General features: G+C 36.8%; 1 protein-coding gene across 1 annotated transcript; it reads right to left on the reverse strand.

The window, feature by feature from the left end:
• Window positions 1-417: 417 nt before the first annotated feature.
• Window positions 418-12,952, reverse strand: CISD2 (CDGSH iron sulfur domain 2). Its single transcript, XM_037020190.2, has 3 exons — window positions 12,781-12,952; window positions 2,463-2,677; window positions 418-1,149 (listed from the first exon to the last, which is right to left on the reverse strand). The coding sequence occupies exons 1-3, from the start codon at window positions 12,881-12,883 to the stop codon at window positions 1,060-1,062; spliced, it is 408 nt and encodes a 135-aa protein (XP_036876085.1). The 5' UTR covers window positions 12,884-12,952; the 3' UTR covers window positions 418-1,059.
• Between the last annotated feature and the right edge of the window lie 413 nt (window positions 12,953-13,365).

Below are 13,365 nucleotides of genomic sequence, written 5' to 3' on the forward strand. Positions count from 1 at the left end.
TCTGCTTCCTTACCATTTTCATATATAAAAAGGCATAGTGAGCTGACTTGATTGTACCTTTAACAGACTTAAAGATAGCTATTAATATAAGAATTGTAATATACAATGAAACTAAATAGCTCATAAAAATTACAAAAGTTTTAAAGATTCCCCATTAAGTTTACTCTGTAAACATTTTGTATTTTATGTTTTACTGGTTTACACTATTATAAAGAGAAAAATATACATAATTTTGAATACTGAGCTATTTGCCAACAAGTTCAGATATACTTGTTCATTTCGAATTGGCCTTCAAATTGCAGCAGCTCATGAGCTCAGCTGTAAATGTTCCTGCCACTCATCCTACTGACCATGTCACTGAGTCAAATAGCCCAAGATACATACTCACCGCACACACATAAACAGACACAACAAGCCTTTGGTAAAGTAATCTTTAAAAATGTAAATAACTATTCATTGTTGGAACTTTTTATATCCAGTTCACATCTCTTCTGAAATTGGGATACTCGTATCAAATAGACAAAACTCTCTATAAAAAGTTTATCTCTTTGAAAACATGTAATTCTTAAGAGCAATATTTTCCTTATTGATTTAAAAAGAATGGAGTGTGGAAAGCCAAAAGGGGAAATATCACTTTAAATGTACAAAACAGAAGAGAACTGAAAAATAATATATTTAGTAGTGTAGGGAGAAAATTTTTGAAGTACAGACTCTGTTGACAATATGATATGACATTCAAAGAAATAGCTTTGGACCCACTGCCAAAAGCTTAAGATTTTTTTCAATTAATTAAAATCAGAAGTGTTGATTTTATTGTAGGAAGATACATTAATTCTTTGAAGTCAGAATGGATTGTACAATTTAACATCTATATAAATGAATGTACAAAGTATCAAATATAAACACTAGTGTAGCAAGAAAATAAATTGGCAGAAATAATTATTCAACCTGTAGCAATAATTAAGACCACCAATTGAAAGCTCTATACACAAAAAAATGAAAAAATATTGTTATAAGATTTTACAGCACACAACTCAATTCAGTCCTAATTCATTACTATTATACTTCTTTCTTCTTCAGTATTAGTGGGCCCACATTATCTCCTGTCAATTCATTGTGTTTATTATGTGAGCCATCACAGGCAGGAAACTAGAAAGGAAAGAGAATTACAAGTGTTATTTTAAAAATGACTCAGTAAGTAGAAATATAAAGAAAGCAAAGTACTTTGAAAAAAAAATCAGACAACTTTCATGAGTAACAGACATATTTTATATCTAACCTAACTACATTCCAGTACCACAGCAAATTTAGCAATTTTAAATAGTTATTTAATTCTTGGGTATAAATTTTAAATAAAAAGCTTTGGATGATTTCATATGAGTCAATATTTAAAATATTTAAAGGAGATCCAAATAAGCTCTTGTTCGCTGTGGAGCTCTAAATTCTAGTTCATGTTGCTTATTTAAATTGGAAAAGAATGTACTTTAAATTCAAAACACATTATTTCATAGTTTTTTACTATAAAACTTATGCATGCAATAACTTTTTTTAATTAAAAATATATTCTAAGAAATTCACTCAGATAACATTTTCATATATTTTTTACTCTGCATTTACTATGTGTATTCACTTTTTAAAACAAAATTGGGATTATTCTGTAATATGCTTTTCTTACTTGAACTACATCATGCTCTCATGTTATTAAATATTATTTAAATACATGATTTGTAATGGATTCCTAATAGCCCACCATTTATATTATAACATACTTTAATTACTCCCCTATTATCAGATATCTAGACTGTTCTTAAATTACAAAGGCTACTGTGGTGAACATTACTGTACTTAAAACCTCAATAACCTAAAATCAAAGTAGTAGAAGAAAACAGATCTCATCAATTACTTATAGTCATCACTCCAAACTCCTCCTCATTAAAAATTTCTACACTAAAAATCATCCATAATTACAGCTGCCATTTACTAGCGCATACTATATATGGCACTGTATGTACATCATCTCACTAATTCCTCAAAAATGTCTATGTTGATATATTACCAGAAAAGAAAAAAGCCCTGAAGCCCAGAGATTAAAGATTAAGTGACACACAACCTGAGTCATACTGTAAATGAAGACCTCAGCTTTGAACACAATTTATTCTGACTCCAAAGCTTCAGGTCCTTTCTAAACCTTATATCCTCTCAAACTGTAAATGCATTTTAAGCTGTATTCACTCTGGCTAACTTCTGAGCATAGGATTTCCAGTTCTCTTCAGCAGCTTTTTTGCTGCTCTAACTTTTCTAACGTAGTCCAACATAAAATGCAAACTTTAAGAATACAGACTTTCAATACTGAATACTATGGAAGAGTCTCTCATCTCACACAACCTCAAAACTGGGGATTTAAGAAGCAAAACAAGTTGAACTGCACAACATTTTAGAGTACGGGCAAGTGGACATCTTACCGTCTTAGAACGCCAACACCTACAGTAAGCGGCTTTAGTAAGACACAAATCTTCAATGTTTATCTCATTCACCACTTTGGGATTTTCCTTTTGTATTTTAAGATTAATCAAGCTATCCTTCTGTTGTTTCTTCTTCAGGAGGAATGGACGAACTGCAAGGTAGCCAAGTAGAGCAAGCACTCCGAGGACAGGCAACAGCCTGAGCCATTCTGCAACTAAGCACGGACAGGGTGGTCAGGGTCTGCAGTGCTCACCTAACAGAACTCAAATAGCATGCTCCTACTGGAGCTTACTCTTATTCCTTACTGCTCACCTTGATTTCTCATAACTTGTCTATAAAACCACAAGTAAATAATACACTCTAGCCACCCACATCCAGGACTACCTTGTTTCATTTGTGGGCTAACTTCAGACTGTGAAACTAGAAAACAAAGTTTTCAGATATAAGTCCTATATCAAGTATCCTATTTCATTATCCTAAGTATATCTGCATTTATCTTTTTTCAAAAATAATGATAATTATAAACAATGTTCAATGTGTGATATATTTTATAGGTTTAGAAAGCTTTTCCACCATGCCTGAAATCATACAACAGAATATACATAAATATTTTACCATTGATTTATAATTTTAGACACAACGTGTCTTCAATTAACTAATTTACATTTTTTGTAAGACATAGTGATTCCAAAAAAAACACCTAAATCTTACTTAAAAGCTATTTTAAAAATCTATTTTAAAGAACTGAAATTTTCATTTACTGAGTGTTCTCATTATTAGATATATTAATATGATCTGTAAGTGCTCATTAAATGCCTTCTGGAACAGTCATCACTGTCTCAGGAGGTTAGGGAATATAAGGGACATGAATGAAATGGCCCCAGGCCTACTGAAACAAACACACCAGGGAGCCAAGATAACATTAGAGCATGCATTTATCAACCCTGGCTCTGTGAGGAATCCTTTCCGTCCTTGAAGAGTTATTTGACAGCTTTCAACAGCTCAATCAAGAAAGAGAAGAACAGAAGATTATGCACCAAGGCACGCTAATAAATGTTAATGATAAATGAATAGATTATGCTAAGACTGCAACTGTATTACCTCATTTAACACTGTGTTAGCTTAAACAACTGGATTTGGTAGGTACCATTATTATTCCCATTTTCATGAGGGTAAACTGCAGCTTAAGCAGATTTAGTCCAGGAAAGTAAGTCAAAAGCCTGTCCTCAATCACCATGAATCATATCCAAAAGATCTAAAATTTTATCTGTTCTTCTATTGATAAAACTACTCCCAGAGATAATTGTTCTTACTATTTTAACTACTGAAAGAAAATACTGGCTTAATACCAACTCTTTCAAAATGAAACTATTTTTGATAAAACACTGTGCCAAAGTTTGTTATGAGCTCTAAATAAAACATTATGTGTATGGCACCTATAAGGGTGACTGGCACAGAGATGATAGAAAATAAATGGTAGCTTTTATTGAGAGGTTATAGAGATTGGTAGCAAATCCCTTAAAAGAATATGTTGCCAACTCAATTTGATAATGCTGTATTGGCAGAAATCTTACACAATCCTTTAGTCACCAGAATGAAGCTCTGTATGGATAAAGATCTTGCCTATCATGTTAGCTGTTCTATTCTTATAGCTAAAGTGGAGACATACTCCACACAGATCCTCTGAATGAATTAAAGTTCTAGAAATGACAAAGAACTGTTTCTTAGGGGGAGAAGTCTATCTATAGAGCTGTGCTGTCCAGTATAGCAGCCACTAGCCACAGGGCTTTGATTTGTACCTGGATTTGGTTTCAACCAGTAAGATGACAGACACAGAGACAACTGCCTTGAAATAAAAGTTTATTACTTACAATTCCCAAAGTGGGGGACACACCCTGCCATCCATGGAGAAGTACCAGGTTTGGTCAGGAGGAAGGTAAGAGGAAGCTTGGATGCAAGCATTATTGAAGTTTCCACAGAAAAGGCAATGTAGGGCAGACAGTTTAGGATTGGCTAGCTTGAATAATTTCAGTGGCTCAGGACGATTAGGGTGGTCCTAGTTATCCAGTACGTAGCCTGGGGTGCTTTAGGGCAGAGGAAATACCGGCACAATACGTGAGAGTTGCATAAAGGAGGTGGTGGGCAGAAGGGTTTTGGATTTTGGGTGGTTTGCGTGAGAAAGGGATGCTTACAGGCAAATTGTTTACTATCTCTAGGAATTAGTTAGTCTTGGGAGGGGCAGGTACTCCTCTGTGAGCAAGGCTCCCATGATTCAAAGCATCATAAAATAAAGAAAATAAAAAACATGATTAATACACAAATGTGGCTCTTTAAATTTAAATAAGTAAAATTCAAAATTCAGTTTCTAAGTCACAGTGGTCACATTTCAGCAGCTCAACAGCCACATGTGGCTAATGGCTACAATACAATAGTGGTACAGAGAACATTCCTATTATCACATAAAACTTTTTGGATGGTACTCCTATAGACTACTGCTTCTATAAAGTACCATCTCTGTATAGAGCAAGGCAAAGCTACTTTGACAGCTTCAGATTCCACAAACATGCCATCTCTCATGTACCTAAAGCTACCCAAAGCTATTACCTAGTGGCAGCCTTCCTGTATTCTTTGCACAAGGAATTCCTTTTGTGTGCCATGCCTTTCTACCTCTGCTCTGTCTGACTCATTTGTGCAGACCCTTTAAGACCAGAGTCAAATATTGCCTCCTCAAGAAGTCTTCCTTGATTTCACAAAGCAAAATTAATCACTTCCTCCTGTGCTTCTAAACCCTTTTTTCCTCCTTTCCATTACCACACTGCTGTTATCTGTTTATAAAGCTGCCTCTTCCTTAAGCCTGTAAGAAAAGGAGCTGTGTACTACTCTTCCTAACACAAAGTAAATACTGCATAAATGTTTAATGAGTGACTTATTGAATGAAAGACTGCAGAGCATCAATGTCAGTTACCAGCTCACTCAGCACATTGCACTGTAATTACATATTTACACTTATCTTCTAGATGGGGCAATGATTGTCTTAAATTGGTACTGGCCCCCAAATCCAGTAAAGTATCTTGAAATAGCAATTATTCAATCATGTTTACTGAATGTAGAATAATACTAAGTATCATTCTGTATATTACAGAATTTCAAAGTCATGAGAGGTTAAATGACTCAAAGTCAAAGAGTAAATGAATGGGAATGTAAAGAGGAAAACCTTAACATAGATTCATAAGTTTAGTATTTTCTGTCTTAACCCACAAATCTCAGGCAGTAAATGCTGTAAATACTGTCTTAAATCTATGTCAAAAATGTTGTTCTTTCAACATACTTGCTTGGTAAAACACTACTGTACAGTAATATGGTAATGAAAGGTACTATTATTTCCTATAATAAAGTAATAGGTCATACAAGTCTTAGTAAATGTACTTTTTAAAGATGATAATCTTCAATTTAACTACAGACAACCTTTATAAAGGAAAATAACATAGCTTATAAAATTCAATTAAAATCACTATGCTTACTAAGGTTGATTTTTATTTTTATTAATATTAAAATATGGAGTATGAAAAAAACAAACAAGAAACAAACAAAAACCTTTTAAGACTATTTCCACATAGAAAGAAAACTCTTGGACACTGGCCTTAGCAATTTTTTTCTGGATGTCTCCCCAGGCAAGTGAAACAAAAGAAAAAAGAAAAAAACCAAGTGGAACTGGATCACACTAAAAAGCTTCTGCACAGTAAACCATCAACAAAATGAAGACAATCTACTAAGTGGGAAAATCTGTTTGCATATGATATATCTGGTAAGGGCCTAGTATCCAAAATACATAAAGAATTCATATAAAAACAAAAAAATAAATAATCCAATTAAAAATTAGGCGGCAGACTTGAACAGGTATTTTCCAAAGATGACATACATACAGATGGCCAGACACATGAAAAGATGCTCAACATCACTAATCATCAGGGAAAAGCAAATCAAAACAACAATGATATACCACTTCACACCAGTCAGAATGGCTAGTGCCAAAAAGACAAGAAATAACAAGTGTTGGTGAGGATGTGGGGAAAAGGGAACCCTCCTACACTGTTGATGGGAATGTAAACTGGTGCAGCCACTATGGAAAACAGTATGGATTTCCTAAAAAAATTAATAATAGAAATACCATATGAACCAGTATATTCCACCTCTGGAAATTTACCCAACGAAAACAAAATCACTAATTTGAACAGATATGTGCACCCCTATGTTTACTGTAGCATTGTTTACAATAGTCAAGATATGGAGCAACCTAAATGTCCATCAATAGATGAATGGATAAAGAAGATGTGAGATATATACATATATATGAAATCTTGCATTTGCAACATGGATGGATCTTGAGGGTATTAATGCCAAGTGAAATAAAAGTCAACAAAGACAAACACCATATGACTTCACTTATATATAGAATCTAAAAAACAAAATAAATAGACAAACAGAAACACTCATAAATGCAGAGAAAAAAATGGGTGGTTGCCAGAGGGGAGGAGGTTGGGGCATTGGGCAAAATAGGTGAAGCAGATAAAGAGCTATAAACTTCCAATTATAAAGCAAGTTAAGTCATGGGTTGAAAAGTAAAGCATTGAGAATATAGTCAATAGTTTTGTAGTAATTTTGTACACTGACAGTAACTACACTTATTATGGTGAGTATTTTGTAATGTGTATAAATGCTGAATCACTATGTTGTACACCTGAAACTAATATGGTATGTCTACTATTTTTCAACAAAAAGAAGAAAAAAAACCAGATCAGCTATTTCCTATAAACATGTTTGATATATGCTGACCTATTACAAATATTTTAGAATCTGTGAAGGGAAAACTATTACCTCCTAAATATTAGATATAACATAAATTTTGTATGGTATAGTTTCAATTTTTTGTTTAGGATTACCAAAAATAACATTTATTTTATAAAATTTAGAAAAATATAAATAAGAAAAACTTAATCTACTAATCAAGAGTTGGCAACATTTTAGTGTATTTCTGTCTTGTCTTCTTTTTGGTGTGTATAAATATATATGCTTTAAATGTTTAAACAAATTAAGATGATGTATATACCGTCTATGTTTTTTTCACTTTTTAGCAGAAACATTTCCCAGTATCTTAGTATCCTCTGGGAACATGAATTTTAATGGCTGCATCCACCTATGATGTCCCCCACTCACAATATAAGATCTACAAAAGCAGGGACCTTATTTGTCTGGATCAACACTATACCTCAATGCTTAAATAATGCTTGGATCATTTTATTTTATTTTATATTGAAGGATATTTTATAGTTCAGCCCATTGAGCTTTGTGTTAAACGTTTAACTTGATGAGTTTTTAAACTATTCAGACCTATAAACACCATCTAAGACAAAATATAAGGTCTTTCCATTACTCTAGAGAGTTTGCTCTTGTACAGTCTCCTCTGTTCTTTTATCAACTTAAGTGCTTAATAAATATTGAAGAAATCTGATCAACCTAGTATTGTCAAGCTATTAATTTTCAATTTCTTGCTATGTAATTATTAAGTACCTACTATGTAGAGATCCTGTGCTCAGAGCAAGTACGGCAACTGTCTCATTTGTCTCTGTGCTTACTGTAGTGCCAGGCATAAAGCAAGATTTCAGGGACTAATTCAGTTTATCTATGTATAATTCTATATCTTCATATACTTGGAGTCAGATTTCTTTGGTTTGTAAAATGGGAATAACCAATCATTTGTTCAATAATACGAATGAATACCCACTTCATTCCAAATATTGCACTAGGTGCTAGAGATACAGGCTGATGGGTTGATAAGGTCCCTGCTCTCATAGGGTATACATTTTGGAAGGGGAGATAACAATAAACAAATAAATAAGCAAGATAATTTCAGACTATAGTAAGAGGTATGGAAGAAACGGGATGCTAGGAGAGACACTAACCTAGGGGGTAAAGCAGTAGGTTGGCTGCAACTTAGGTAAGGGGGTAAGGAAAAGTTTCTGTGAAAAGGACCTAATTTAAGCCAAGACCTAAAATATGAGAAGCCAGAGACTCAAAAGACTTGAGAGAACTTTCAAGGCACAAGAGTACAGCAAGGAGTTTCCTACTTCATCAACTATTGGGGGGAATGAATGAATGAAGTTGGAAACTACTCTGTAAAGACTAGAGAGCACAATGCAAAAGAAAGCTATTGATGCATTCTACCTTGATGGGGGAGAAGGAGAGGGATAAAGGGGCACAATAATTTACAATCAAAATATAAGTTGGTCACGGAGATGGTAGTACAGCCTGGAGAATACAGTCAATGATTCTGTAACATCTTTCTACATTGATAAATAGAAACCGCACTAGAGGGGTGAGGATTTAATCATATGGGTAACTGCTGAACCACTGTGTTGTACATTTGAAACCAGTACAACATTGTATATCAACAATACTTCAAATAAAAAAAAAACACCCCTGTAGCCCCCACAGAAAATGTGTAAAAATAAAACATTTCCATCACCCCAGAAAGTACTCTCCTGCCCCTTTCTAGTCTATTACCCTGCCCCCAACTGATATCTATAACCAAAGCTTTTTTCACTCACATAAAGTTTTTGGTATTTCTTCCAGAGGGTCAGCAACACGTCCCTTCTTGTTGCTAACCAGCTCCCCCAGTCTGCGAATGCGCTGTGATTTGTTATCTGTTCTCCTGTCGGTGGGTTCTTGGGTTGCTCCCAGTTTGGGGCTATCACTAATAAAGCTGCTTTATTAGTCAACATGCTTGTGTAAGTCATTTTGTGGATATATGTTTTCAGCTCTGTTCCACTCTAAATTCTTCATTCAAAACTGGCCCTTTCTAGATAAATACATCTAATGCCCTTAAAGCTGTCAGCTCTGACATGTTTATGATACACTTGAAAAAAAATATTACTCTAGTCTTAGGATTCATTGCTTTGTCTTAGGAGTAAAACCATTACATTTCCAAGTTTTACTGCTATATTTCAAAGAAGCAAACTACTCCAAGGAGGGAAAAACTACTACATTCAAGGCTTCATAGCTAGCTATTAAATCTACAAGTAAACTGTTTTATTACTTTTGAATGGGGAGTTTTTTTGTTGTTTTAGTCTAAAACCTCATGACAAGGAAAGCTTTTTCACAGGTCAGTGTTTCAGAACACTTTTTATTTCCAAAGCGCAGAATCATACTAATTCATCTTAAAAGGCTCACTCTTTAAAAACCTAAACATACACAGCCAAGTTATTTCTGATGCATAAGGATTGTCTGTAAATACTGTATGGCAATTAAAGATCTCCAAGTGTTTACTAAGAATGCAGAGTCATCATTAGTCAATTGCTTTAAAAAACCGCTGGATCTAAATGGGGAAGGAAAAACAGACGATAGTAATGTGTACCGGAACTTTTCTTGCTCTAATTTTCATAGATAGAAAATGGTAATACTTTTGGTCTTCTTAAACAATTGCTGAAAAGTTTTCTTTCAGGTTTTTATTTCTGCAAAAGTCTAACTAAGTATGGACTCTACGTGTTCACTGAAGAGAGCTAAATGCCATTAGCTAATGCCACCTATTCTCAAAGGGAGACTCAGGATGGAAACCGGTCCCTCAAGTTTTTCTTCCTTTGTGTTCCAAAATAGATTCTGCAACTGTTATATCATCACTGTCCAGTGTGAAACAGACTATCTCATTTTTTTTCATAAAGCATTTATTATAAACATGTTAATGTTTCCTACTCAAATCAGAAATAAAATGAGAACTAAACTGTAGACACACTACAATGGGGCTTAAGTGAAATATGTGCTATTAAAATATTTATCAATAATTTATCATTCCTGAGAAAGAGTCCTCACATTAAATTTTTGACAGCTTTGAAAAGGAAGCTACTTATTGACTTATGGGAGAAAAGTTTTTGGTTGACTTTTCTTTCTTTTTTTGAGTTTAAAACCCATTTATTGCTTACAAACTGCAGTCCAGGGCCGTCTTTCAGTTGACTTAATGCTCTTAATAGGAATTAAGTATTTGTTGACAGTAGTGATCTTCAAGCAAAAAAAAGACACTTCTAAAATCTTCTAGCCACTAAATCAAATACTGTACTTTCTAATTTGCTTCAGCTGTATTTATTTACAGAAAATTGAAACCAATATGAAACCAGTCACTATCAAAATCAACACACATAATTCGGGTTACACTGGACTGGGATGGGAGTAAGGGGACTTTTTCTTTCCTATTAAAAAACTCAGCAGTTAATTTATGCAAGTTATTAAGGTAAACTGGCAACCAGGAACAAATTTCACAAAATAATCATATCCTTTTGACCTGGTGTGACCATTGTAGAAATTACATTTAAGGGTATAATCCAAAGGAGAAAAAATAGGAATTGGTATAGGGCATAAATACCACTGCATTACAAGTCAAAAATATATACAGTTGACCACTGAACAATGGTGGGGTTGGGGTGAGACCCCTGTAGTCAAAAATCTGCATTTAACTTTTGACTCACCCAAAATTTAACCACTGTTTGCCTACTGTTTATTAGAAGCCTTACTGATAACATGAACAGTGGATTAGTATGTATTTTATGTTTTATCTATGTACTATATTCTTAAAGTAACCTAAAGAAAACATTTTCTCAAATTGTCACAAATTTCCAAAAAATTTTCCAACATGTTTATTGAAAAAAAAATCCCCATATAAGTAGACCTGCGTAGTTCAAAAAAACCCATGGTGTTCAAGGGTTAACTGTATCTGTAAACATCCCAAATTTTCAGCTGCAAGGGAATGGTTAGGCCTACCAGGATAGTAATGTAAAAGAAGGTATCATTGTTAGAAAAATATAAGGAATACATTAACATGTGTAAAATGCTTAAATAAAATAATTCATAAGTGGAAGAAAGTCAAAATTTTGAATAACTGCCACAATTCTATCAGAATAAAATAGTAGACTCAAGAGGCTTTTGATGTTTATAAACACTTGATTTGAAACATTTTTTCCCTTTTATGTTACTCTCCCCTTGCTTCTGATGTTTTAGATGTTTATTATTCAGTCACCATGCCTTCTATTTAGCTACATGCTTGCTATCAAACCCCTTAACATCTGAAAATGTTGAAATGTCAAAATCCATTGGTCAACATGTCACCGACCATAATCCAAAGAATCTCTAGATTTGAAACGGATCATCTAGTTTACCCCATCCATCTAAACCCATGGAGCTGAAATCCGTCTCCACAAAGAACTGCCACTAATTTGGTCCTAGTTCTGACTTTAGGACTACACAAAATAAACTTATTTTTCTTCCACCAGTCTTCTAAATGCTGTATTTTAAGTCAGCTACCATAGGTCTCCAGACTGCACCAGGTTAAGCAATCCTATTTACCTAAAAATTATCTTAAGTCATGTTTAATTCCCTGATATCAGGACGCACAGTTCACTGCTTACTGAATCAGAATGTTTCCTCCCCACCCCCTTACCACACTCATCAGCCTCTTACTCTGATTTACAAATATTCCATTTACAGTGTAAAGCCCAGAACCCAACAAAACCTTCCCGGTGCATTCTGGAAATTCTCACCCCTTAGATGTGAAATCCTGAGTGCGGGTTCTTTTTTTGTAAGGGAGGAGGCCTTAAATACAGGGCGCTCCAACTATTATTAAATTTCCTTTTCTACGATTTGACCCATCCTACCAGCCTTTGAACACTTTTCTGCCTAATGTGTATTTCCTCCCACTCGAGTTACCTTAACTGCTTCCAGAGTCATAGTAACGGAGGTGACCTCAAATGCTATAGGTCACTCTCCCCTTCGGAAACGGAGCTTATTTTCCAATGTTGTTACTAAATAAAACTTCCATATACATATCACGTGTGTGTCTCCGCCACACACACCCACACGCTTTGGGTAAAACCTAGCCGACAGCTGGGACTGCCCGATTCAGAGCGCCTTACGACGACTTACGCTTTAAAATAAACAAGCACACGGCAGAGAGCGATGGGGATGAAAAGGATAGGCCGGCTCCACACTCAGCCCCTTCTCGGCAGAAGCCCGGCCGCCCGCCGGGAGACGACCCCGCAGCCAGACACGCGGACCCGCCGGGGGCCGCCGGGGACCGAGAGGTGGCGCCACTCGCGCGGCAGGGCGGCTGCGCCGGCGGGCGCCCACCTCCCGCGGCCCCGGGTGACGGGGTCACGCGCCGCTCATCACGCTCTGCCCGGCCCGTGGCCCACGGGTGTTTGCAGGACCCCGAACAGGCACACACCTCGGCCCGCCTCGGGAAGCCTGCGAGGGTGGGGGCTGGTTGGGGGCGGTTACCTGTGAGCCGGGCGAACCCGGTGACGCTCTCGGGAATTGGGAGCCGCTTGAGATACGCGGGGAGCTGCACCTTCACGATGCGGGCCACACTCTCCAGCACCATGGTGGCGCCCCGGAGCCCCGCGGCCGTGCGAGCTGCGGCGCCTGCGCCCAAAGCAGAAGCGGCCGGCGGGAGGGAAGGCGGGGCTGCGCCCTGGAGCGGAGGCGACCTGCCCCGCGCGGATTGGCAGCGGGAGCGTGACGTGTGCGTCGCGGTCCGGGAGCCCCGGTACCCTGGGTGGCGAGGCCCTCCTGGGAGTCTCGGGAGGAGGACCTAGACACTGGAGGCCGGCAGCAAGGGTCCGGTGAGCTGGGAGAAGAAGCACGTGAGAGTGCTAGGTAACAGCAAGTGCGTTTCAAAAGTGGGTGTCTCCTGGCATCCCTTTTTTTACCTGAGCCGCTCTCGGGTCGGCCTCGCCGAACAGGCGGGGTGTCTTGGCCCCAGCATTCTTACTTACGAGCTCCCCCACCCTCTGCCCCCGCGGTACCCAGTCCGCCCGTTCACCCCTACAACTCAGGTTTTAAAAAAAGAAGTTCCCGTACTCC

The sequence above is a fragment of the Manis javanica genome, chromosome 5, assembly GCF_040802235.1.
Source record: "Manis javanica isolate MJ-LG chromosome 5, MJ_LKY, whole genome shotgun sequence".
Lineage (NCBI taxonomy): Eukaryota > Metazoa > Chordata > Mammalia > Pholidota > Manidae > Manis > Manis javanica.